At 39.9% G+C, this 27,291-nt stretch overlaps 1 protein-coding gene across 2 annotated transcripts; it reads left to right on the top strand.

The window, feature by feature from the left end:
• Positions 1-3,364: 3,364 nt before the first annotated feature.
• Positions 3,365-26,956, top strand: HSPH1 (heat shock protein family H (Hsp110) member 1). Of its 2 annotated transcripts, XM_043892061.1 has the most exons (18): positions 3,365-3,868; positions 6,287-6,344; positions 8,644-8,784; positions 9,554-9,676; positions 12,128-12,227; positions 13,336-13,469; positions 13,891-14,135; positions 14,727-14,955; positions 15,297-15,403; positions 15,640-15,773; positions 17,602-17,810; positions 19,458-19,589; positions 21,900-22,037; positions 23,324-23,449; positions 24,459-24,566; positions 24,665-24,784; positions 25,008-25,169; positions 26,048-26,956. In XM_043892061.1, the coding sequence occupies exons 1-18, from the start codon at positions 3,762-3,764 to the stop codon at positions 26,252-26,254; spliced, it is 2,580 nt and encodes an 859-aa protein (XP_043747996.1). In that variant the 5' UTR covers positions 3,365-3,761; the 3' UTR covers positions 26,255-26,956. The 2 variants fall into 2 exon arrangements, with proteins under 2 accessions (XP_043747996.1, XP_043747997.1); XM_043892062.1 differs by lacking the exons at positions 3,365-3,868; positions 6,287-6,344; positions 8,644-8,784 and adding exons at positions 4,770-4,782; positions 8,086-8,093 and having other exon boundaries at positions 9,533-9,676.
• Positions 26,957-27,291: the final 335 nt, after the last annotated feature.

Here is a 27,291-nt window from a genome sequence, read left to right on the forward strand (position 1 = left end):
AATACAGAGGAGACCACAAAATACTGGCTCACAACAAAAGCTGAAAGTCATGAGCACTTTCATGTATCTTATTCTGTCTGCATATTCACTCTTTCCCATCTCTTCCTTCCTTTCAAGGAAGTCTGTCACAGCCCTTTACATCTATGGCACATTATCTCTTGACATTTTGATTTGGGCTTTTCTTTTATTAATATTTGAATTTTTGTTTTATCTTTTTTTTTTTTTTGCCATGTGGCATAATGTGATATCCTAGTTCCCTAACGAGGGATAGAACCCATGCCCCCTGCATTGGAAGCACTGAGTCTTATCCACTGGACTGCCAAGGAAGTCCTTGTCATCGTTCCCCTTTGGGAGCTGTTTCTGCTGCCAGGTTTGAAAACCCTCTTTGTTCTCTAAGACACATGGGGGGAAAAAACCCAGTAACACCAGCAGACTTAGGATAAAGTCACCTTCGTTTCCTGTTTACCTCTGGATCTACAATGAGATAGCAATCTGTTGGGATTACTTTTATTTGGTTTCATTCTAAAATTTCTCACACCATAATAGAAATAGTGTGAGAAATTGTATATATATAAAAAACATAATAAATCAAAATAAATAAAATATAGTAAGGTAATAAAAATGATAAGGATTTCAAGCATGTCATAAATGCATCATTAGATAATACATGTGATGGTTCACATGGTCCCTACTCATTCACCTGTTCCAATAAATAAATAAGTGGACTGATTAAATACAAGAGGGCTAGCTGTACAAATGTACAACTCGGCATCAACAACAGTATGAGTTGAGTTCAAAGTTCTGGCACTTGCTTTTCTTTTCTTGAATAGTATTGCTACTACAACTTACTGAATATCTGAGCTTCCTTGGTGGCTCAGTGCTAAAGAATCCACCTGTCAATGCAGAAGAAGAGGGTTGGGAAGATCCCCGGGAGAAGGAAAAGACAATCCACTCCAATATTCTTACCTGGGAAACCCCATGGACAGAGGAGCCTGGCAGGCTACAAAATTGTTAGATAAGACTTAGCGACTAAGCAACAACAACAACTGAATATCTACTACCAAACTAGATGCTTTATTTATATCTAACCCTTCCAAACTCCCAACAAGATAGGTATACATCCAATTTACCCATGTTGAAACTGAAGCCCAAGGGAGAATCTGAAGAATATTAAATGAAAATCAAGCAATAATGATGTATGTTTAGTGCTTTACATGTCCTTTCAATCATTACACATACCCTGTGGGGCGGGGCACAGGAAGGTTTAGTAATTATCTCAACGTCACAGAGCTGGCAAATTACTGAGAAATATATATGGCCAGGATTCATGCCCTTAAAGTCTCCCTTCAGGAGGCCTGGTGCTTTTATAAGCTGTATTATAAAGCATATCAGTACTGCCCCAGGATTTGAACCTGATCCAAATTTTTCTGGCTCCAAAGACCTAGAACTGTTCCTTTCTCCTTTCTGCACAACAGTTTCCTCATATAAATGTGGGAGGCAGACCAAAAAAAATCTCAAAGTTCTATTTCTGTTCAAAAGTGCTATGATTCCAGGAAAAAAAATTTTTTGGTGGGGGCCATGACATGTGGCATGTGGGATCTTAGTTCCCTGATCAGGGATAGAACCAGTGACCCCTGCAGTGGAAGAGGGAAGTCTTTAACTATTGGACAGTCAAGAAAATCGCCATGGATTTTAATATAAGGTTTTGATATGCAGAAAAAAACTGGGGGGTAAGGGGAGGCAAAACAAAAATAACAAAAAATAAATATAGATAACTAGCTGGGAGGGATTGGGGGCAGGAGGAGAAGGGGACGATAGAGGATGAGATGGCTGGACGGCATCACCGACTCGATGGACATGAGTCTGAGTAAACTCCGGGAGTTGGTGATGGACAGGGAGGCCTGGCGTCCTGCGATTCATGGGGTCGCAAAGAGGCGGACACGACTGAGCGACTGAACTGAAGTATACTTTCAAATTTATGAATACAATCACCTTTACTAAATTTTTCCCACCTTAAAGGTGAGTTAACTGAAGCATTTAACATTATCTAGTTTGTTTGAGCCAACGGATACAATTGACTTTATTTGTAATGTAAACCTGGCCTTCTAGTCTTGTCTCTAAAGGATGCCACAGTGTTGTTTTTTGTTTTTTTTTAATTAGAGGATATTGCTTTACAACGCTGTATTGGTTTCTGCCAAACAAGATGAATGGGTGTAAGATTACATGTATCTTCCCCGCTCCCCTAGGACTGCCTTACTCTTTAATTTTTCTAACTTCAGGTCTAAATTTCTACCTATTTCATGTATCTTTATGTATCTTATAGTCGGCAAAGAGCAAACTTAAGACACTGAAGAGTACAAAAGATTCGAGAGAGCAGCAAACTGCCACTCCCCCACCCCCCGCCCATTTTTAATGCTCACGTTTCAACAAAAAATAATAGGGATATAGCTTTTCAGCGAAAGAAACAAAAGCTGTTTCAGACCAAGCGAAAAGCAAAACTTATCATTTTGGCTCGGGAGTGGCAGGGCAGGACAAGGTCTGTTCAAGTCAGATGGAGCAAAATTAAGCAGAAAGTGGTACCACAGATAGCTTTCCAAATTACGCCACACCTAAAATTCGCTTATAAAAAGTAGAACGAAAACGCTCACATTTTATTCCACAAAACAATATCCTGCCGCTGATGAATACAAGGTCATGTAACACAAATTCTAGGATTGTTACTATAAGTTGAAACGGAAATTCCTTCTTCTAATTCATAATTCACCAGCTGTGGGGTAATCAAGACAATAATAGACGCGGATACCGAACAAGCACGCAAACAAAACAACGCCGCGGCTGGAGAAAGCGTGCAAGAGCGGCAGAGAAACACGGCCTCTCCCGAGAGCCTCCCAAGACAAAGCCGGCTCCCAGCACGCACCGCGGCCGGGACTACACATCCCAGCCTGCAAAGCGACACTGACTCCCAGTTGGACTACGATTCCCGACATGCTCTCTGACAGCTGGCCAGCCTCTCCAGAGTACCAGAGTCTCGGGTCTCCGCAAAATTTGGGGGTGTGTCTCTGCCAGCTGAGCCTCCTCTCCCAATCTAAGCGTCAGACACCATCGCCTACTAGTACATTATAAAGGTTACAATTTTTTCGAGTCATTCTTCGTTGCTCGTTTTATTAGCACTGCAAAGAGCCTCTAGCTAGGGCGGGCGGGGGCGTAGGCGGGTCAGCCTGGCCAGCTTGAGCCAATAGCGCAGGAGTGGCTTTCTGGCTGCCATGGCAACGGCGGCCGTCCCCAGAGGGACCAACCACTCATTGGGTAGAATCTTTCGAGAAGGCTCGAGAAGAAGGAAGCGGAAGTAGCACGTGGAGGGGCCGGTGGAGGCGCCGGTGAGTAAATGCCGCAGATTCTGGAAAGTTCCGATCAGTGCGATACATAAGGCTGAGGCTCTGGGACCTCCCCTTCTGGGTCGGTAGTTCAGCAGCGCGCCGGTGAGGGAGCGGTGGAAGATCCAGGCCGGCAGCCCGAGCTCCGGAGCGACTCGCGTACACGGAGCACCGCTTTCTCCCGTGGCTACTGCTCTCCGAACCACCACTGTCCCCGGGAAGTCGGAGGCTCCAGACCGGCAGACTGTCCGTGTGTCCGTCCGTCCGCCCGCGTGACAGGAGCGGACCCCACGGGAGTCGAGCGCGGCCGGGGCAGGAAGCGGCCGCCAGGAGGACGCAGACCCAGACTCATACCGAGCCGAGGCGGAGGCGGACCGAGAGCCGGCCATGTCGGTTGTGGGGCTGGACGTGGGCTCGCAGAGCTGCTACATCGCGGTGGCCCGGGCCGGCGGCATCGAGACCATCGCCAACGAGTTCAGCGACCGGTGCACCCCGTAAGTGGGAGCCTGCTGGGGGCGGGGGGGAGAAGCCGGCGGGGGCTGGAGATCCCGGGGAACCCAGGCTTGCGGCTGGCCGCGGAACGCCGAGGGCGAACGGAGCGCGGTGTGGGGAGCGGTGCCCTCCTCCGTGGGGATCAGGATGCGGACTGCCTGGCCGCCGGGTAGGGGAGGGCGCCTGCAGCAGCATATCGGAGAGGGGGTGTCTCTGGGATTCGCGGGGGCCAAGGGAAGCCCGAGAGTCGAGTCTCCCCAGGGTGGTCACTTCGGGCGGGCTTCCTCCTGGGAGCCGATCGGGGGCCAAGCCGGAGACTTGGCTCCCTTTTCTTGGCGAGAAGCCTCTGCCAGCTTCTTCGCGGCCGCCCCCGTTTCCCCACCCGGCTTCTCGGAGGTGGCTGAGCCGCCCCCAGCTCGTTCCTCTCTTTCCGAGCCTGTCTTTGCGCACCGCAGAGCTGGGGCTGCCGAGCCTTTTCTTCCGCATTGTGAATCTCGAAATGAGCTGGAAGCTTCCAGAGCCTGTATGCTGCTGCTTGTGCTGTGAGCCAGTGGATTGTTGTTAGCGACCACAGACTCACTGTTAGGATAGATGAGTGTGTCTTCTTACGCTTGGATCATTCGTGAAAGATGTAAAGGGCCTTTTTGCTCGTTTTATGGAAGCCATTATAGAGGAATCGTGTTCCAGTTTTTTTTTTTTTTTTAATTTTGCACAGCTTAAATAAGGAGAGAAAATAAAAATTGCACACTTGTACACTAGAACTGGATGTTGTCACTGAATTAAACGGTATATTCTACTGTGGCATGGGGTGGGCAAAGGGTAACGTTTTAAAAAGCAACTTTTTTTGGAGAGGGTCTAAATTTGTGAATATAGTGTATAAGGGGTGAAGCATTGAGCCCAGAGGTGAAATGACTGGGTTTCTATCAATATCAATATTTGAGTGCAGATGAACATTTATAAAAGTGAATGGAAATGAGAAAATACCCAAACAGCTCAGAGACAGTGTCAGTACCATTGGGAAGACTTGGTCCCTAAGCATCTCATACATCAACCTTTTTATAAATCTACAGTCTTTTCTTTAGCTGTGACAACGTCTCTAATTGGAGTATAGTAAGGAAAAAGAATCTCAGGTTTTCATGCCTAGGTACAGTTTATATCTTTGTTCTCTTTAGGCCAATAAAAGGAAGAAAAGCTATTGTAGGAAAAAATAGCATTTGTGGTTATAGAGATCACTGTGAAACTAAAGATGACAGGTGTGTCTCTCAAAAAATACAAGCGGAGGGCAGTATTGGAGTTTAATATTTTATATAATAGATGTTTGACTCAACTGCGTTGGCTACTATAAATTTGTTTGGTGTACTTAATTTTATTCTCCCCTTGGAAAATGAGTAAATTTGTCTGGCAACTATATGTTTACTTTGAGTTGGGAGTGACTGTTTCCGGAAGGTATTTTAAAGGTCCAGCCTTTGCTCCAACAGTTCTCTGGCTTTTCGGAGGCTATTTAGCACCTGCTCAGATAATTTAGGTCTGAGGTGTCTCAATTATAGCAAATTTGGATTTGATTGGGCTTGGTATTTAATGCCCTCAATGTGTTCCCATTTTGCTCATATCGCGCTGTTACTCCTTTTCTGCCTTCTGATCTGAAACCTAATTCACTTGCATCCTTCTGACAAGACTCTTGTGGTTGTGCCTGCTCTGTGCTGACGGTCTGTTCCCAGTGCCCTGCAGGCTATTTCACAGTTACAAGTCACTTCATCTCTTAAAAGCTGACTTAAAATGTAACAGATTATTCAGTCATTTTGCTCAGCATTTATACTTGGTTCTGTTGTGGTACTTGCTCTGCGTCATTTTTACTTGACTTGCTCAAGTAGAGTCTTCTGTATAGGACCCTCTTTTGTGCTTTTCAATTCCGGAAGCATAATTTAGGCCCACTTGTTTCTCGTTATGTAAACATGTTCTAAAGCGTCAAATGGTCTATTAGAACAGCAGTAGGTAGGATAGTGATATTTACATTTCTGTCAAGTTGGTAACTGCCAAGTAGGTACACCATGTTTTTGTCAATGGTGTCTAGGACCAAGTTAATAATACAGTTTTAACTGTTCAGTGATTGGGGCCTGGAGAATTACGCTGGTCCTTGTGCTCTTGGAAAGTGTCCTCTGAGCCTTGAGCAGTCTCGGGTGGGAGCTGGGGTTGGAGTAGTGGGAGTATGGCTGCCACCTAGATAGGATTCTCAGAGTAGCAGTTAAGTTGGGCCCTCAGAGAGAAGCTGACCAAAGCTTTAGACTCCAAAATTGTGCTAAATTGTGTCCCCCTTGCCTAAGAATGGAAATTTATAATAGAATTTTCCTCTTGTCAGTTAAAATCCACATTTATGCTTCTTTACATTTGTGAAACATGGTTTTTTTTTTCATCTTTTCTAGATCAGTCATATCATTTGGATCAAAAAACAGAACAATTGGAGTTGCAGCCAAAAATCAGGTATGTTCAAGAGGATTCTGATCATTTTTAAAAGAAGTTTTAAAAGTAAAATCTCAGAAACATACAAGAATATGAAATACCTAAGCCTGTCTGTTTTTGAGTTTGTGAATGATCATGCAAGTATTGCTTATGAGCCCTCGCATGCGTGTGCAGTCGCTCAGTCATGTCCTTCTCTTTGCAGCCTCATCAGCTGTAGCCTGTCAGGCTTCTGTGTGTGTGGAATTTTCCAAGCAAGAATACTGGAGTGGGTTGCCATTTCCTACTCCACTTAGGAGCCCTTACATCCTTATTTTCCTTTTCTCTTCCTTTTGTTTTATTGAATAAGATACACTTTAACACACTAATCTTCCAACCTTAGTTTTTAATGTGTATCCTATTTTCTAAGACATTTGATTTTTTAAAACAAGATACTTGAAATTCTTTCATGTGAAGTTTCTCATGATACTCATTTAAGAGTTAAAGATTCCTTTTATAGAAGGAACTTCTAAGAAGTTACATTGTTTAAAAGTGTTTTCAAGTTACTTTGTAATTAAGGAGAACTTGTTGTCTAGGCCTGTGGTGTCTTATAGAGTAGCCATTAAATACAGTTTTTGAGCATTTGAGATGTGCCTAATCTGGATTAAAATGTAAAGTATGAAATACATGTGATTTTGAAGGCTTAAAATGAAATAAAAAAGAAAACCATCTTATCAGTTTTCTACAATGAGTACATGTTGAAATGGCAGTATTTTAGATATGTTGGGCTAAATAAGTTATTGGAATTAATTTTACTTATTAAGAGGACTTGACAATTTACCTATGTGACTCCCATTTAGGGCTCACATTATAACTTGAATTTTGGGGGTTGGGGAGAAAAAATAAATATGAAATATGAAAATCTAAGAAAGGGACTGAAAGCAGTCCTATATATGTAAACATACCAAAGTGAACATATTCTGTATACCTTAAATTTACACAAGGTTATACATCAGATTGGAGAAGGAAATGGCAACCCACTCCAGTGTTCTTGCCCGGAGAGTCCCAGGGATGGGGGAGCCTGGTGGGCTGCCATCTTTGGGGTCGCACAGAGTCGGACACGACTGAAGCGACTTAGCAGCAGCAGCAGCGTACATCAGATTTTATTTAAATTATTTATTTAAATTATTTTTAAAAAAGGTTGAAAAAATTCTTTTAAATACAAAAAAATAGTATTGCTGCAAAGGAAACAAAACTCTATAAACGCTGGAATTCTGTGTCATGGCTAGCTGGAAGAGAGGAACGAAAGAAAAGACAGTGGGGAAGAGAAATGGTCATGCCACTTAGAGTGACCTACTCAGAAGGGAGAGAGCCTGGTGAGGTAACAGCCTCCCTGACTGGCTGTAGAGAAGACTCCCATCCCAGACTTGAGATCCACTGCATTGTTGTTACACAAGGAGAATCCACTGAGGCTTCAATCTAGCCTGTAGACTAGATCTAGCCTCTAGACATCTGTCATCTGAGTTCCAGAATCAAGTAGATCAGAGAAATAAACAGTGAACTGTTATGCTGTTTTCAAACTAGTCACTTTAGAAGTCTTAGTTTTTTCATCTTTTATTGTAATTATTTTTGTGCTTTAAATAAGGTTCCCACTGCTGACATCTTTGAGTGAAGTATGCTATCAAGTGTGACTTTTGTATATCCAGAGCCTAATCATCAAAAATGCCTACAAGCAGTTGAAAGAATTTCCTCATGGAAACTGTTTGAATCGTCCTTACCTTTTCAGAGTCCAGAGTGCTCAGCCTTACACCATGGAACCACTGGCCTATCCTTACCTTTTCTGCTTTTTGGTATAGATTATTAATATTCCATGCTATTGATACGAAAAGTAGCAATCCATACATCTTGTGGCTCAGAATAACTCATCCTGGCCACTTGGCGACTTAATAGACTATAACAGTTAACTCCTTTTTAGAAAAATGTGATTGGACTATAGGTCTTTCTAATTACCCTATTTCAGTTATTCGTTAGGTATAAAACAAGTTCAGTGGGAGAAAAGGAATGAAATAAAGTTCCTGGGGCTTGTTCAGAGTTTTGATAGTTTCATTACCTTTGAGTTCATCTTGCAGATTTGGAAGCCTGTGTGTGTATTCCTCTCACTGCTTCCCTCCTGGCATTTCTGTAGAAAAAGGAGAGAAAATAAAGTGTATTCATTGTTGGAGAAATTCAGGGCTCTTGGGCAAGTTATTTATATTCTGGTGATTTGAGTTGAACAAATGACTTGCTTTTTAATTGCTGTAATTAGTGATGTTGAAATTAGAATTTAATTTTTTTTTTTCCCCAGCAAATCACTCATGCAAACAATACAGTGTCTAATTTTAAGAGGTTTCATGGCCGAGCATTCAATGACCCCTTCATTCAAAAGGAGAAGGAAAACTTAAGTTATGATCTGGTTCCAATGAAAAATGGTGGAGTTGGAATAAAGGTAATTTAATTGAACAACGTTAGATTCCTTACTAAGAAATTGTTCAGTTCATCTACAGAGAAAAGTACTTAATTCTTAGTAAGTATTTAACTCAGTTTCTGTAATTGGACAAAGTGGTTTTTTATTTTTTATCTGGTTTCTCTTTTGGACAAAGTGGTTTTTTATTTTTTATCTGGTTTCTCTTAAACTATGGGTCTATGTTTAAATTATCCTTGAAGAATTACTCAGATGGTATATGCTGCTATAAAACTTAGTTTGTGTTTCTTATAACATCTTGGCAATTAGAAAAATTTAGAATTTCTGGTGTCTAAAGAAACCTAGATTGTGGTGTTGTTATCAAAAGCAGTCTGTTCCACTGTAGCTCATTTGCAGTTGTTTGGAGAGCTCTAGTGTAATACAAGCAGAAACCTTTTTTAAAGTACAGAGGCATTCCTGTCTTATGATCTGCACAAAATCCTATTCGTCTCTGTGATTCATCTCTTCAGTGAGGTTGGCACTTGACTGCTGTCTATGGTGCTTGGTCTAGTACTTTGGGTAGGGGAAAACACGCCCCAGCGTCCTTTCTCCTCTTCATCTCTGGGGAGGAAGCTTTCTTTTTTCCTTCTGCTTTGCTTTCCTATCCACTTTTCTCTTTCCTTTTCCCTTTCCTCCTTTTAAACAGTCAAAACAGTAAAGGTTTTCTGAAAGAGAATATGTAATAATGTTTGAAAGTTAATATTAGTAGCTTTAAGGACTGCAGTAACGAGAGCATTTTCTTTCCTCAACGCAGGTGATGTACATGGATGAAGAACATCTGTTCAGTGTGGAACAGATCACAGCCATGCTGTTGACTAAGTTAAAAGAAACTGCTGAAAACAACCTCAAGAAGCCAGTAACAGATTGTGTTATTTCAGTAAGTAGAATTCAGCAAGGCAACGTGTTTTATTTTAATTTGCCTTCTTCATGTTGCTTTTTAGTATTAAATGTGTGAAAGCTGTTCTACTACCAGAGACCAGAATTCTGCTGGACTGGATCACTGCAGTGTTCAGCAGCATTGCAGAGTAGGTTTGAATGCTATCTTTAGCCAGAAGTTGCAGAGTTTTTTGTATGGTGGTACATATCAAAATCTCCTGTTGGGCTTTTTGAAAATACAGACTGGCTGATCAAATTGGAGGATGTTCCAAAGTTAGTTAACTGTATTGAGAGACAATTGTATACGTCCACGAGAGAGTTCACCCACACATGAGAACCAGTTCTTGGTGAGCAGTAGTTTTAACTAGGGAGTTCCCTGGCAGTCCAGTGATTGGGATTTCACCTTCCAATGCAGGGGGTGCAGGTTCGGTGAGCTAAGATCCTACATGCCTAAAGGCCAGAAAGCCAAAACCTAAAACAGAAGCAGTATTTTAACAGAGTCAATATAAAAATGGTCTACATCACTCAAAAAAGATTTCATGCCTTAAATGTTTTTGAACCGCTAGCAAAATTTTATCAAGTCTTCCAATATATAATATACTTCACAAATGGTGATATGCCTGATGGTCACTAAAGAGGTCCAATAAATGGAAAAATTATGCGGTAATGTACTCTGAAAAGAGAACTTATCGTTTGACCTGAGTCAGTAACTTACTTATTCCTCTGGGTTAGAATTTTCATATGGTGAAAATCAGAAGTTTATTATGATAAAGATTAAATGACTTTAAGGTTCTTACGTCCTTAAATTACTAGAATTCTTAAATCTGTATTCCCCAATATGGTAGCCAGTGGCCACACATGGCTTCTGAGCACTTGAAATGGAGCTAGTCAAAACCCAGATGTGCTGTATGCATAAAATACACACCAGGTTTTGAAGAGTTAATATAAAATAAAGAATATGAAATATTTTGGAGATGTTGGGTTAAATAGAATGTTTTATTAAAATCAAAAATAAATAAAAATGGTCCACATAAAAAATATCTTTAAAAATAAAAAGATAACCCACCAGTAGTCACAGAACCCAGGTTTTTAGCATTGGTAAACTCACTACTTTCAATGGACAGTTGATAATTAAGTTATTCAGGAGGATTTGCAGTGTACAGGAGCCATCTTTTATTGGCAGGGTGACCTGCCCAGACCTGTCAGGAGCCTTTATGGTGGTGCACCTTGGGATATGAGAGAATCCTGAGATAAGAGAGGCAGAAAGGCTGAAGTTTCTCTTGTACGACAGAAAGTGTTTTACTAAAGGAATATTTTGGAGAAATGCTAGTGGTAAAGAACCCGCCAGCTAATGCAGGATATGTAAGAGACGTGGGTTCAATCCTTGGATCAGGAAGATCCCCTGGAGGAGGGCATGGCAACCCACTCCAGTATTCTTGCCTGGAGAGTCCCGTGGACAGAGGAGATTGGCGGGCTGCAGTCCAGTGTCACACAGAGTCGGACATGACTGACGTGACAGCACAAAGTTAAAGTTTTAAGTCAGTGGTCCTTCCTCCTCCCCCACTTCCCTTTAAATAACCTCATATGGAAAACTGCAGAAAGAAGGGTTCTGATTGGAAAGATGAGCAGAGACCCACCTTTGCCGTTGGCGCTCTTTTTGAAGCATTTATAGATACTTAGGAAATGTGGAAGCTCCAGTACCAACTTTTCTCTTAGGTACTTTCCAGCTAAGTGATTATATGGATGTATTATTAGATGCTTTTCTGGAAAAATGTGCTAGTTAAAAGGGTGTCCTAGAAAGTGATCAAAAGAGTTCATCTGGGTAGAAGACAGCACCCTTAGAAACTATCCCACGAGCTGTTTTTTGTTCTTCCTGTTAGAAAAATCAACAGGCTTTGACAAAAAAAGTTTCATTTTGTAATCTTAACAGGTCTGCTGAATTAAAAGGTACCCCATCTATTAATGCTTAAACCCAAAGAATAGCAAACCAAAGGGCAGTGACTAGATTCTAAACTTTGTATTATCTTTAAATTCCTGTAGTCTCTATAGTGTAATTACATTTAATGATGACTTAGCAGAATAATTTTCAAATGTCAGTAGAAATAAGACCACTTTAGAATGTACACTTACCACTTAAATGTAAAACTTAGTTAGATTTAAAGAACTGGTGATATATCTTATGAATATCTTGATTAGTTTTTATTTCAGGTTAAAATTTGGTTATAATAAACCTGATACTTAAAATTTTAGGGCAATCTTCTCGAAAGTAGTTACTGTTTCTTAAAGTTAAAGAACTTGCCAGAAACTTAATCTAAAGTCCTTCTTCTGTTTCGTGACATGGCCAGGCACCGGTTTAGCTGACTGTTGTGAGTTGGCCACTGGTGGTTGTGGGCGGTTTGTGTGTGTTTTGGTTTTCTAGGTCAGTGAACATTTTTTCCCTTCCTGTTTGCAGGTCCCTTCTTTCTTCACAGATGCTGAGAGGCGATCTGTCTTAGATGCTGCCCAGATTGTTGGCTTAAACTGCTTAAGACTCATGAATGACATGACAGCTGGTAAGAGAAAAACTGTTTTTGTGTAAAAGTTAACATACTGTTGAAACTAAAGTTAAGACACACGTGGTCCTGTTATCAAACACTTCCATGTAGAAATACCACCTATTAAAAAACTTAGATTTGAAAGCAAAAGTTCTAGTCTTGCAGATGCTTGTTTTAGTGAGAAGTTGCAACTTTGTCAAATGGATGAATCTATTTTCATTAGGAAACCCTTGTGTATATTTTTTAATCTTTTGAATTAGTTGTGTTGGGTTTAGTTTTTTTATTTCCTTACATTGTTTTTATAGTTGAGAAACAAGTTTTCCCACAACCTTATTATGGGGTTTTAGAACGACCTCGCCTTGATTTACCGGAAAATTTTTTTTCCCCTTATACGTCTCCCAATTGTTGGTAGTTTGGAGTCAGTCATTTCTCTTATGTCAGATGTTGATTTAAGCTGTGCCATTTGCTAGGCACTTTGCTAGGAATGAGTTGATGGGGAGCAAAGTACTCAGTAGCGCTTGTGTCAGTTTATTGTGATTAAGGATGGACTCAAAGTCAGTTACACCCTAGTGTATTCAAGCAAAGCAAATAAGACTTTGTTTAGCATATTTTTCATAGATATTTTAAGGATTCTTAAAGTATTGCTAACGGTGTGTTCTTGAGTATACACAGTGGTTTCAAAATTCAGAAAAAGCAAACCATAGACTATTTAAGATAGATCAGTTATTTGCCTTGAATCCAGTTGGTAGGAACTGTAGTTGCTCTAGTTATATATTAAATTCTTAAATTTTTTTGGATAAGCAGTCTCCTAGCAGGTTGTGGTTCAAATGTAAGTACTGTGTAATGAGTCTGATATTGTCTGTGTGTGGTTCTGTGTGGTGTACATGCCATTGTTTTTGCATTACATATGTCTTCTCTGTCACATCTCTTCATATATTTAAAAGTGATGGAACATTGTTGTAAAATCAGAAAGAGATGAAGTATGAAGCCAGATATAAAAGAAATGTGTTCACCTTTAATTGGTCGAAGTATAGTCAGGTTCTCTGCATGTGTAATTATATCGGTAACTATGAAATTACTGAAAGAATGTGAACCGAAGTATTGAAACATACTAATTTCCTTTTAGTTGCTTTGAATTATGGAATTTATAAGCAGGATCTCCCAAGCCTGGATGAGAAGCCTCGAATAGTGGTTTTTGTTGATATGGGGCATTCAGCTTTTCAAGTCTCTGCCTGTGCCTTTAACAAGGGAAAATTGAAGGTAAGATCATAAATTGGAACTAAGTGACCCAGATATTAACGTGTGGCAATTGTTGTTACTTTAAGCTACTGAGCTTCTTGGGTAATGAAGAGTTTGGGATAAAGCTATTAAAAGAGAGTTGTTCCTAAGGTTGATCTGCATAAAGACAATGCAGTTGTCTTAGCATACTCTTAGTTGTTCTTGTTTAGGAAAGAAAAACTTTCTAAGATTATCTTCTATGTAATCATTAGGATTAAAAATATCATAGAGATGTAGCATTCCATTTGGATTTTATAGTGATATACATCCTAATTGAGCTGGGTTTCATGTTGTAGTTTAAGTAGAAATTTTGAGCCTGTTTGTTTGAGTTAGCAATATTTAAGATTCTAGTTACAAATATGATTGAAAATAACCAGATTATTTGTTGTTTTAACTAAATTAGGTACTGGGAACAGCTTTTGATCCCTTCTTAGGAGGAAAAAACTTTGATGCAAAGTTGGTGGAACACTTTTGTGCAGAATTTAAAACTAAGTACAAGCTGGATGCAAAATCCAAAATTCGAGCACTTCTTCGTCTATATCAGGAGTGTGAAAAATTGAAAAAGCTGATGAGCTCTAACAGCACAGACCTACCACTGAACATCGAGTGCTTCATGAATGACAAAGATGTTTCCGGAAAGATGAACAGGTGTGTCTCAGATTCTGACAGATTAAATAGAAGGAACTTCTTGCTGAAACTGTAGTCCGGGGGTCAGTTCTAACTGTGGTCTTCTGAGTCTTGACCCACATTTCAAGATTGCACCACCTGAAGTGCTGTCAGCATCATTAGAACTAGAATTGCTGCTGCAAAGAGGGTTTTTAACAGGATCTGTGCTAAGTGTCCTCATAGTGAAGTCTTCCTAGTATTATTTCTGGGCCAGTGATTGAAAAATGTTTTCATAATATATTTCACAGAAATATATTGAACTGAATGGAAATATTCATAAGTGATGAAAATGGGATCACATAAAATATTAAGGACTAAAAATGGAAATCTTAATATAAAAGTGATTTCTTCTGTAGTTACTAATTTTCTTTTCATTCTCCCTTCTGCATCTGGATTTTGTATAGTTTTAGGGAAAAAAGTTATGAATTATGGTATGGCTAAACCTGGCCCATGTGGAATTCAGGGTGTCTGAGAAGAAAAAAGTTTGTTGGGTTGATAAGAATTATTTAAAAAGTAGGGCAGAATGTTGGCCTTAAGATCAATTTTCTTAACGTTTTCCTCTTGACTGCCAAGGGCACAATTTGAAGAGCTCTGTGCTGACTTGCTGCAGAAGATAGACGCTCCCCTTTACTCGCTGATGGAACAGACTCAGCTCAAAGTAGAGGATGTGAGTGCTGTCGAGATAGTTGGAGGCACTACACGAGTTCCAGCCGTGAAAGAAAAAATCGCCAAGTTCTTTGGGAAAGATGTTAGCACGACGCTCAATGCAGATGAAGCGGTGGCCAGAGGGTGTGCACTGCAGGTACTGTCTTCGCATCTTCTCTGGGAGTCATTCCTCAAACCACTTCTGCTTTATCTCATCCTGGCAGAGTCCTGTGCCCAGTTAAATCGATAAGGCTGTGGGGACACGAGGATCTTCCAGTATTGGAAGATTTGTTGTATTATCTTTTTATCTAGTGAATGCCACTATTATTTATCTTTATATCTAGTGTTTAGATGATACTTTATGCATAAGACATATGTATACACTGTAAGCAGTTTTGAATTTGAACCTACCCGTCCTATTTGAAATGATCTTTATGTTAGAAGCTGAGTGAAATTTTTCATGTGCTTATGATAATCTTTTTTTTTTTCTTTTTTAAGTGTGCAATCCTTTCCCCAGCATTTAAAGTTAGAGAATTTTCTGTCACTGATGCAGTTCCTTTCCCAATATCTCTGGTCTGGAGCCACGATTCAGAAGATGCTGAAGGGTATGTAGGAGAAAATAACGTTCAGATACTTGGTTTTAATATTTTTTAAAAAAATGAACGTATGACATTCATGGTGGAGTGTTTGATTAACTGAGATCTTTTAGCAATCAAACTTACCAAAATATTTCTCTCATTTTGGGTTATACATGGTGAGATGGGGTTTAGATTGTGATCTGTTTGTGTCACACAGTGAGCGTGAACCCTTGAAGTACTGAGTACCTTTGGTTTCCTCCTAGTGTCCATGAAGTGTTCAGTAGAAACCATGCTGCTCCTTTCTCCAAAGTTCTCACGTTCTTAAGAAGTGGGCCTTTTGAGCTGGAAGCTTTCTATTCTGATCCTCAAGGAGTTCCATATCCAGAAGCAAAAATAGGTAAGCAGTTAATTGTATTTATTCTTTTGAAGATTTAGTGTACCAACTTAAACACTCTGCTTTTAGCAGTGTTGAGTAGAACGCAATGAAAACGTGAAGTGGAACATAATTGAAAATGTGAGGACAGTTTCAATTTGGAGTAATGAAGATGGGGAAGTCTCTTCTTTTATTGATGACTAAACTGGCCTAAAGAGATGAAATGACTTGTGTGTGTGTAGGAACACTTGAGTGTTTTTCCTTTTCTGATACAGTCTATACTTAACTCTTATCACCGACTTTTAGTATTAACCTTTCCTCTGGGTGAAATGTTACTTGCAGAACATTACTTCAGCTTAAAACCTGGCTTGGAAGCCATTGAAACTATCTCTGAAAGGTACCTTTGTGTTGTAGTCTTTTTTTAAAGTACATTTTGGGGGTACATTTTTCTTTGAGAAGTTTGACACTGTCCATCTATTTTGGCCTAAAGTAACACTGAAAATCTGTGGGAAACCTACAGGCATCTTCTTGTATCTCTTTTCCCAAGTAAAATAAGCTAGTATTGCTAGATCTTGTCAGGACTCACCTTTGCCCAACACCGCTTCATAGTGGAATTGTTGGAAGGAGTCTGACCTGGCCAGTTGTGTTTTCTTTTTTAATCCTTAAAACTGAAAATGTTCTGACACAGGAGGGTTTTATATTTTAAAATATTTTTTTCTTGTGTTTGTTGATAGATAGATTAAGTAATCATTGAATATAGACTAGACTAAAATTTTGACAGGCTGGATTGTAGTCCCCATTCAACGGAGGATAAAATCTAAGCTCTTTAGCCTGGCATTAGCTCTCTTGTTTTGTCACCAAAACTGAAAAGCCTGCACACACTTACAGAGCCATCTTAAATATCTCTCCTGTGAGTCTTCTTGCGTACCCTTTGGTTAATGCTGTTTCTTTAACTGAATCTAATGACAGTTACTTCCTGAACCTAGTGATTAGATAATTAATGAAGGTCTATTCCAGCCTACTTCACTGACCTAGTAAATAAATCTAACTTTCTGTGTGTTTGTGTAAACAGGACTTTAAATACAAGACTACTAAATCCCTTGTAGCGCTTTGCACATAACAGGTTCAAAACACTTAGTTTTTTTTCAGTGGTATTTGTAGTAACAATAGTATTGGTAGAGGTGATAACTAACACCTAGCACTTAGTTCCATAGTAAGTGCTCACTATAAACCCTTATGAACTCAAACTGGAGAAGCATAAAGTAACTTATAGCCATCACAGGGCCAGGATTCAAGCCCAGGGAGTCTGGGTCAGAGTTACCACTCTTGATTTCTACTTAGTCATGGTCTGGAACTGCTGTAGTGCATCATAATTTTAGGCTTTGATAACAGATTTTACCTCACCTCTCCTATTTGAAACATAAAATGTTTAGATCAGTCAGAAAACAGTATACCCTACTGTGAAGTTCCTACAGAATCAGAATGAGGCAAGTGCTTGATATCATTAGCCATATACTTGGGATTTTCATGTTGAGGGTGTGCTCCCTGGTAAAGTGGGGTAGGAGGAGGTGAGGATGGCTGGTCTGTGTCTCACACAGTGTCTGTGTCAGAAGTGTCACAAGAGGGCCCTTGCTTTTGAAGGTTTCATGGCATTTTAAGACTAATCCCAAGTATTGTAAGTATACTGTGTACTTACCAGTCTATTTTAAAAGGTTGTGTTTCTGGTATACACTAAAGGACTTAAGTCTAACTCAGTTAGTAGAGAAAATGGAATTTTGGAATCGCAGTCTTTCTTAGCCTTTGTCCGCATGATAGATTTGGTTCTGAAATTGTCGATTTCTTTTTGCTGTAGGCCGCTTCATTGTTCAGAATGTTTCGGCACAGAAGGATGGAGAAAAATCACGAGTGAAAGTCAAAGTGCGAGTCAATACCCATGGCATTTTCACCATCTCTACAGCATCTATGGTGGAGAAGGTCCCAGCCGAGGAGAACGAAGTGTCTTCTCTTGAAGCCGACATGGACTGTCAGAATCAGAGGCCACCAGAAAACCCAGATGCCGAGGTAAGTTTGTAGGTAAGCCTTTGAGATGGAATATATAGTAGACTTAATTCTAAGCCTGAAGAAATGGGTAGGAAAAGGTTAAAGTGTTTTTCTTCATGATAATTAGAATTTTCGTTAATGACGACAATAGCAATTTCTAGGTGATGGTAATGTACAGCCTGGAGTTTGGTAAACTGTGATTAAATTCTCTGTAGCTTTGTTTGAACCAGCATGTGACAGTTTGATTCAGAGTGGGCAAAGTTTCTTGGAATTAGATTTTTTAAGGCATAGGCCACATATTGAGAAGTCAAACGCCATCTGGTGTTTAAGAAATAAAAGACTAAAAAACTGTTCATTGAAATATATACCAGATATTAAAACTGTTTTTTGTTTTTTTTTAATCATATGGCAAAAATCAGTTTTGGTATTTTATAACTTGCTTGTATTTACATGGTTTTCTGGGTTGTGGGAGGAAGGAAGTGAAGTATCTGACTAGAGTTTAGAAAGTTGTTAATTGTTCATGATGTTAATTGAGACTTCTATTAGCCTAAGTGTTAGTTTTACATGGTCAACCAAAGAATTCTAAGAAACTTGAAAATAGATGAGCTCTTATAGTTTACTTGTAGACAGTAACCAGAAATAGCTTAAATGAAGAGGTAGGTAGGCAGTTACAGTGTTTTAGTTCCCATGAGCAAGTGTGACATCCCTGTGGTCAGACTGTTAGCACTGTGGTCATTCCCTAGAACATTTAAGGAACAGGAGCATCTGAGCCTCAGCTTTGTTCTCATCGGGAAAAACTTCAGTGTAATGAACTAAATGACCAGCACCACATACCAGCGCTTTCTCATCTGGCTACAGACACCATTATTCTAATGCCTGTTGTATCCAATCTCTTAGTACCTTTTAGATGTATATATACCAGGAATACCTTGCTTCTGGTACTTCAGTGTCTGCCTCAGGATCTTGAGGCTCTGGAAGAAAACTAATGAGAGACTTCAGTCATTAAAGTTAGAATGCTTCAGGCTTCTCCTGAGATGGGATAAGATCATAACAAGCTCTGATCTACTGGGCATTGAGACATCTACTAACATTTAGCATTTGTTCTTTTCCTGGGATTTTTTTTTGAGGTGTAGACTGTTGGGTCACGAAAAGAGCGCGGAGACAGAGAGGGTCTTGCGTTTCTCTAAACTGGAGTGATGAGCTAGCTGCCAGATGATGGATTGTTGGTGATTTTATGTTAATTCCTCAGTCCACTGACATGCAGATATGTTGAGATGTGTGATGGCTGTTGGTGAAGTTAGGTTTTGGAAACTTATTTTTGGGAGAGAGGCCTGGAGAAAACCTACTTGCTTTTGAGAATTAATACCTGTGCAATGCTAGAGAGGAGCTTCTTGAAGGAGAGTTCTTGTCATCACATCAGTCAAAATGCCTACTACTTGTGTTATTTAACTATTATATTAACTGTTATCATTCAAAGAATTTCTTACAGGTTTACAATATCTAAGAAGTTTTCAAATACTTGTTTTTTATGCTTTTATCCAGTATCGTTTCCCCCCACCTGTTAAGACTTCAGAAATTGAGTGTACTGTCTTTGGTGCCCTATAACCTTTTCAATTTATACAAGTACACCTGCTTTCTACATCCTTTGTGCCTGGGCTTTCATTTCAGAAAAATATCCAGCAAGACAACAATGAAGCTGGAACACAGCCCCAGGTACAAACTGATGGTCATCAAACCTCACAGTCTCCCCCTTCACCTGAACTTACCTCAGAAGAAAACAAAATCCCAGATGCTGACAAAGTGAGTGACTCTTCTAGTTCATTCCATTAGACAATGTTGCAACATGTGATCATTAATGATATCATTCAATCTGCAGTTTCAAGAGCAAGCACCAAGTTACCTTATTCTATATAGGATTTTTTTTTTCTCCTGTTAATTTTCTATGTTTTTCAACTGAAACCAGTGAGAGGTACTCCAGCTAATTATCCTACTTTTTGGACTTGAAAGCTTCTCTTGAATAACTGCCACTCCAGGCAACCAGGGGCGAATGCATAGCTTTTGTTGTCTTCTCTAGTGCTAGAGGTGCCTGCAGATGCCAGCATCTGAAAGACTCGTCTCAGTGCTGTGTGATGAGTTTTCACTCGAAGTCATCCGATGATAAATACATGGGCTATAGGAGTCTAGTAAAACTTTTTTCTCCTCTCAAATTGCCTGTCAAATTTATATAAATTAATTACAATGATCTGGTAATAAGTTTCCATTGTTATTCCAGATCTGTGCTTTGCAAAACTTCGTTCTTTGTGCAGGTTGCATGTAAATTATTCTTTCATTAGAAGTTTGGTTTTCTCTCATTCTGAGGATAGACCTCTTTACCCTTAGATGAATTACCGAATAGTCCACTGGGGTCCAAATACATGTTACTCTTAGTAAAAGCATCTGGTTTTAAGCTCCCATGCCCTGACTGATCCCCTCGGGGGTCCTGATTCTGATTTCTGAAAGAAGCTGCCGCCGCCTCTTGAAGAGTTGGGTGTGGATGGCCTGGCAGCGATGGCTCCTTAACTTCTGTGTTCCTCCCCTTCACCTGGTGCTGAGCACTGACTGGCTCCTGCTGGTGGTCCCCACACCTGTTAGAGCATGCCCTGGGGAGCTCACCTGCTGCTAGCTGTAGGTGGGACCACTAGTCCCAGACCCTCTGGGGAGCGTCCCTTGTCCAGGCCATGCGGATGCCATCTTGTGATGCGTTGGTTTTGTCAGCAGTTGGTTTGATGTTGTACTGCTAGTCTGATCCCAACTTAACCTCCATACCTGTGGCTCTCATCCATTCGATCCCCAGTATCTGTTGCACTCCTGTGTTTTTGCCAGGTGTAGGTGCGACTTTTCTTTCTTGTGTTTCGTGACCCCCAGAGCATGCACAGTATATTGTGGGGGTGGTGGGGGGGAGTTCTCATGCTCACAGGAGGGGCGAAGACGGGTGTGGCAGGCTGACTGATAGGCGCCTCCTAGTGACCCAGCTCCCAGCGCTTCACAGACACGTGATCTCTCAGGACGCAGAAACAGAAGCCTGGAGAAAACGCCTGAGAAACAGTCTCCGTCCTTGTGATTGTCAAGCCGTTGAGCCTCCTCCAAGTCCCAGTTCTTTCGTGGAGTCTCAGATGTTAGCCTCCTTCACGACTCCCCCAGGTCCCCCAGAGCCCCCCGCCTGCCTCACCTCATGGGCTGTCTGCTCACCGCCGCAGCCGGTCAGCGTGCATGTCAGGTGCCCCGTGGTTCTTCTCATCTGTTCTACGGCTGCGTTTGCTGAAGTTGTGCTGTTTGTCATTTGTGTCTAGAAGAACCTGCAGAAATGAAAATGCTAAGAACATCTTGGAAAATTAAAGGCCATAGGAGATACTTACTTCTTTAGCCCTGTATTTACGTATTTTGGAAAAAGTTAACAGTAAACGTAGCATTTGCTACATCATTCCATTTACTGTTTTAAGACTGTAAACATTTTTTTGACCTTGCAGAGTTGCTTATGAGAAGTGGTACAACTCAAAAGGCAGATAGTAGAAATAAGGAGATGGATGTATATACACGTGTATAGGTGTGTATATCATGTCCAAATTCAGGGAATTTTAAAAGGCACTCATCAGTGTACTGGTAATTGTAGCTGGAATATAGAGACTCAAATATATAATACAGGGATAGAGTTGATCCTAACATGCTTAGCAGCTGATCAGAGTCTTATCTGTGGTTACTATTATAGACTATAATTTAAAGAAGTGGTAATTTAATAGTAGTTTTGCCTTTTTCAAGTCACAAACATAGCTTAAAGGTATTAGAAAATTAAGGACCTGTGAAGAAAAGCTTTAGCCAGAGAGATTAAATTTGAGATGAAAAATGTTCTGGTGAATTCTTGAAGGGGGAAGTATGGCAGGTATAAGTGTAATTGCAGCCCTGATTTAAAATGGGTGGGTGGGAGTTAGATGATTTTACACATTCTTCCAGCTTTATGATTTTAGGGATTTCACTTTTGCGTGAGTCCTCAGTAAGTATGATAGGGATATTTCTGTCATTCAAGAACTATTTAAGAATTTTTCTTTTTTTTTTTTTTTAACCCCTCTTCCCAAGGCTAATGAGAAGAAAGGTGACCAACCTCCAGAAGCTAAAAAACCCAAAATAAAGGTGGTGAATGTTGAGTTGCCTATTGAAGCCAACTTGGTCTGGCAGTTAGGGAAAGACCTTCTGAACATGTATATTGAAACAGAGGTAATTACTTCACTTAAATATTTTTATTTTGGAATGTATTTATTTGTTTGGCCCTGTTAGGTAAATGGCTATAATTCTTAACATTTCATAAGTTTTATACAACTTTTAGGGGCAGAATGAAGCCAAAAAGTAATGGTTTTTAGTTAAATATTTTTAGCAAGTTTTTTTTTTCCTAATATTTTTGCAACTTTATTAAAGAAATCTATACCATAGATCATTCTGCTTGGTGCAAAATTGATTGTCCAGGTTCTTGTGAAGCAGTTGAGCGCTGATATCTTCTAGCACAGCACAGTACCATCGGTATCTCAGGCCACACTAAATATTTCTGTTAAAATACATTGTGCTTCTCTGTAGTTTGGATAGGTGAAGTGACTGAGACTCTTGTTTTCCTTTACTGAGCTGGGACCATTGTGTTTAGAAATTTAATGATAAATCCCTGTTTCTGTTTGATAAATAGTACGTTTGTTTGTGCATGCTAAGTAGCTTCAGTTGTGTCTGACTCTTTGCGACCCCATGGACTGCAGCCCGCCAGGCTCCTCTGTCCATGGAATTCTCCAGGAAAGAATACTGGAGTGGGTTGCTGTTTCCTCCTCCAGGATATCTTCCTGACCAAGGGGTCGAACCTGGGTCCCTTGTGTCTCCTACATTGGCAGGCAGACTCTTTACTGCTAGCACTAATAATGTAGTGGCAAAATTGTGTGGCCGTTACACATTGGTCAGTATTAATCCCAGTAGGAGACAACCATGTAACTACATAAAACAAACAGAATTGTATAAAAACAGTGGATAATTTTTGTTCCCTGAATGTTAATCTGAATTGTGAAAGTTAGATAATTTATTGCACTCAGTTGTGTCCGCCTCTTTGTGGCCCCATGGCCTCTAGCCTGCCCGGCTTCTCTGTCCGTGGGATTTCCCAGGCAAGTATACTGGCCTGGGTTGCCACTTCCTGTTCCAGGGGACCATCCTGACCCAGGGATCCAACCTGCATCGCTTGCATCTCCTGCACTGGCAGGTGGATTCTTTACCACTAGTGCCACCTGGGAAGCCTTTTACAATTTATTATATAATGTTAAAAAAACCAAAACCCTTCATTCTGTGTATTTAGAAGATGAAGGACTTTGTAGGAATTGTTGGAAGAATATTATGAGGTATAACTTAGAACTGTTAAAACTGATTTTTTTTAGGGGGGGTATAATTGTTGACTTTGTTAACTCCAGAATCTAAATAGTTAAAATTCAGTCGCACTTAGCAGAGGATTGGAATTAACCTCTTTTGTTTCTGGACAGGGTAAGATGATAATGCAGGATAAGTTGGAAAAGGAGAGAAACGACGCTAAGAATGCGGTGGAGGAGTATGTGTACGAGTTCCGGGACAAGCTGTGTGGACCGTACGGAAAGTTTCTATGCGAACAGGTGTGTTCAGGGCTGTGTTTTTATTCAGATAATCTCACTTTGAAGTGCTTAATTCCTAATTTGACATTTAAAACCTCTACTAGATTGTGTAACTTGAGCTTTTTGAAAACAGACAACTTGAAATAGAAATCGTATAAACGGAGTCATGGAGAGAGAGGCTAACTAGCAGTGTGCAGTTTTATACTAGATTATCCTAGTGACTTTACTGTTTACCATTGAAGAAAGAACCTGTCAGCACGTTTATTCATAGTCTGCAACATCACAGTTATTGGGGGAGTAGAAGCATAAATAGGAGAAAATACTTGCTTTCAAAGACCTCAGAGCCTTGGTTGCTCTGTCATTGCTTTATGCCATAAGACTTGTTCATCCAGTCATTCCAGAGTTTGTCAGGGACCATAAATTCCAGAGCAGAAGCATGTCTGTGGAAGATGGGCCTTGGAGAGAAATTGGGCTAGTTATAGAAATCCAGAGTGGATTTGTATAACTTTATTCAACCTAAAGCTATAGTATAACCACATACTTTTTGAGTTGATTAGGAGTGACCTTTGTGTGCAGTGATTGAACTGTCAACTTGGCTAGGTTTCCTTTCAGTATTCAGTGGTTGTGGAAGTGAGTAGGAAGTTACTAATCAGGACCTAATTGTTTTGGAGAATAGGAAGAAAATTGCTCTTCTATGATGACATTTTAGTGTACAAATTGTGCAAAATAGAACTTCTAAAATTTATTTTAAGTCCATAAGAGCAGTTTACCACAAATTTTCAGACATCCTTATGTGAAGAGAGACTAGCCTAAGACCAACTCCCTCCCCTGTATAAAATACTGTCTGGAGCAAGTTTTGGCGTGTTTTTGCACCTTGATGTTTTTCAGTGACGAGAATCCAGGTAATCAGGTTTGCCATCCTGGAAATAAGATGAGCTTGATACCGAACACTTCTGAGGATGACTGTTTTGTCATGAAAGCTTTTAAAGTAAGGTAGCCACTGATACTGATTTTCGTGTTCTGTATGTAGGATCATCAAAAGTTTCTGAGGCTGCTCACAGAGACTGAGAACTGGCTCTATGAAGAAGGGGAGGACCAGGCCAAGCAGGCGTATGTTGACAAGCTGGAAGAATTAATGGTAGGCCTTCTCTCCCCTGGAAAGTGGTACTTATGTTTCAGACTGTAGACTTCTAAAATATAATTATTCAAATACTAATTTATCACATTCGGTTTTAGAAAATCGGCACTCCAATTAAAGTTCGGTTTCAAGAAGCTGAAGAAAGGCCGAAAATATTTGAAGAACTAGGACAGAGGCTGCAGCACTATGCCAAGATAGCAGCTGACTTTAGAAATAATGTAAGTCTGTACACAGTGAGGACATGAACCCTGGATTTACAAGCTACTGCTTAAGTGAAGGAGTCTTTGTTGTGAACAAATGATCTTAAGTCAGAAATTAGGTTTGGGTGTGTGAGACAAGATGGTATTGATAGATTTGAACTTCATGGAAAATTGGGTCCGATTAGATGTTAGTTACTGTTAAATACTTGATTCTACAGAATGGCTATGTTTTTCCATTTAGGATGAGAAATACAACCATATTGATGAGTCTGAAATGAAAAAGGTTGAGAAGTCTGTTAATGAAGTGATGGAGTGGATGAATAATGTCATGAATGCTCAGGCTAAAAAGAGTCTTGATCAGGATCCCGTGGTCCGTGCCCAGGAAATCAGAGCAAAAATAAAGGTGAGTGTCACTGACCAGTGTTTACTGCTGTGGTTTCTTAGGGATTCCTGTTGCAATGATTTGAACCTTGAAAATAGCCATTTTTCCTTAAATCTTTTTACCTCATCCCAAGACCAGATTTCTTATTAATAGTTCATTATTGATATTACAAAATGTGGGAAGGCCTTGTAAGTTTCTTCATTTACTTAGTTCAATAAATACATTTGTTGCGCTTCTACCACGTACGCAGCTATTGTTGTAGGAGTTAAGCGCTCCGTGTACAAGGGAAGCCCCGGCTCCTGGGGAGGTCACCTGCCAGTGGCCGCCATGGTAAAGACGCGACAGGAAACCAGTATGGGGGGGCGTCAGACTGTGTTAAATGCCACGGGGAACAGTAGTCAAAGGGACTAAGAAACTTGGCGATGGGGAGAGTCCCAGGTCGGTATTTTATCAGGGAACGTCCTGCTGAGTTCATGAGGCCTGAAGGAAGTTGGTAAGAAAGCCAAGGAAGGTGCTCTGTCTGGAAGAACACTCAGACACAGAGAAGGTTAACATGAGCCTTTGAGGTCATGGGCTATAAGCTTGAATTCCAGCTCTTTGCTCACTGCTTTTTCTCTTCCTAGGGTTAAGAGATGATACCTTTTAATAATTGCTATGAGGAATAAATGGGTTAATAATAAACTGAATAGTTAGCAAGTCCCTGACACATTGTAGAAGAATATTTACATATCTAGATCAGGCTTCAAGCTATAATTTTAGGCAAATGTATTGAGCAAGTAGAATTCTTTGAGTTATTGTATGATTGGAGTTGATTGAAAAATACTGGTTTAAGTATGTAGGAAAGTAATTGAAAACATACTGGAGTTAGTCTGATTATTAGTTTTGTTTTCCTTTCTTAGGAGTTGAATAACACTTGTGAACCTGTTGTAACACAACCCAAACCAAAAATCGAATCTCCCAAACTGGAAAGAACTCCAAATGGCCCGAGTACTGATAAAAAGGAAGAGGACTTAGACGGCAAAAACAATTTCAGTGCTGAACCTCCACACCAGAATGGAGAATGTTACCCTAACGAGAAGAGTTCCATTAATATGGACTTGGACTAGATGACATGAAACTGATTTCGTCCTTCAATTAATAAAATATTTTTGCCATAGTATGTGATTCTACATGACATACTGAGACTATTTATATTTTCTTTTTTAAGGATGTTTAGAAATTTTGTGTATTATATGGAAAAAGAAGAAGCTTAAGTCTGTAGTCTTTATGATCCTAAAAGGGAAAATTGCCTTGGTAACTTTCAGATTCCTGTGGAATTGTGAATTCATACTAAGCTTCTGTGCAGTATTACCATTTGCATCACTGAGGATGAAATTGACTTTTGTCTTTGGAGAAAATAAAGTGTACTGCTTGTTCAAGAGGGCTGTGATTAAACTCTTTAAGCATTTGTTCCTGCCAAGGTAGTTTTCTTGCATTTTGCTCTCCATTGCAGCATGTGTGTGGGTGTGGATGTTTATAAACATGACTAAGTCTGATTTCATAAGGGCTTTCTAAAATTAAATCTGTCCAATAGAATATGACTTTTGCTTTGGTATTAATTATATTAAAAATCCATTGACTAAAAGCAAAAGCTAGTGAAATGTGTTAGCAGCATGCAGAACAAAATCTTTAAAATATATCTCTCGTTATACAGTGCATTGTCATGTGAAGGTGTACCATGGAAGAAACATTGATTCTGTTTGTAACTGATATTGTGAAGCCTCTTATGAGCTTTAAAATAAAGTTCATCTTATGGTGTCATTTCTAAACAGTTTTGTCACTAATTTAAAAATGGGATTGGGGCAGCATGATAGAAATATAAACTCTGAAAATCCAACGTCTTTGCTGTTTCCTACATATGCTATTGCCTTGTAAATGAGAATGATCCCCGCCCCGATAAAGTAGCATATATTGATTACAAGTTTTATAGAGTTAAATGTAACTCATCTACCACCCAGAAAAACAAACTCGTGTGGTTATTCTTCCAGCCTTTCTCTCCTGAATGTGGTGTGTGTTTTTTAAAGCTCTGTGTATCATAGGATTTGGAAAAAATGGTGAGGTGTTCCACATACTTTTTTGGACTGGCCATGTGGTATGTGGGAGC

The sequence above is a fragment of the Cervus elaphus genome, chromosome 30 (assembly GCF_910594005.1).
Source record: "Cervus elaphus chromosome 30, mCerEla1.1, whole genome shotgun sequence".
NCBI classification, from domain to species: Eukaryota; Metazoa; Chordata; class Mammalia; order Artiodactyla; family Cervidae; genus Cervus; species Cervus elaphus.

Coding starts and splice junctions, on each gene's coding strand:
- HSPH1 (XM_043892061.1), top strand. CDS start 3,762: ATGTCGGTTGTGGGGCTGGACGTGGGCTCGCAGAGCTGCTACATCGCG. Junction 14,136..14,726: donor GTTTCCGGAAAGATGAACAG/GTGTGTCTCAGA, acceptor TTGACTGCCAAG/GGCACAATTTGAAGAGCTCT. Junction 14,956..15,296: donor CCAGAGGGTGTGCACTGCAG/GTACTGTCTTCG, acceptor TTCTTTTTTAAG/TGTGCAATCCTTTCCCCAGC.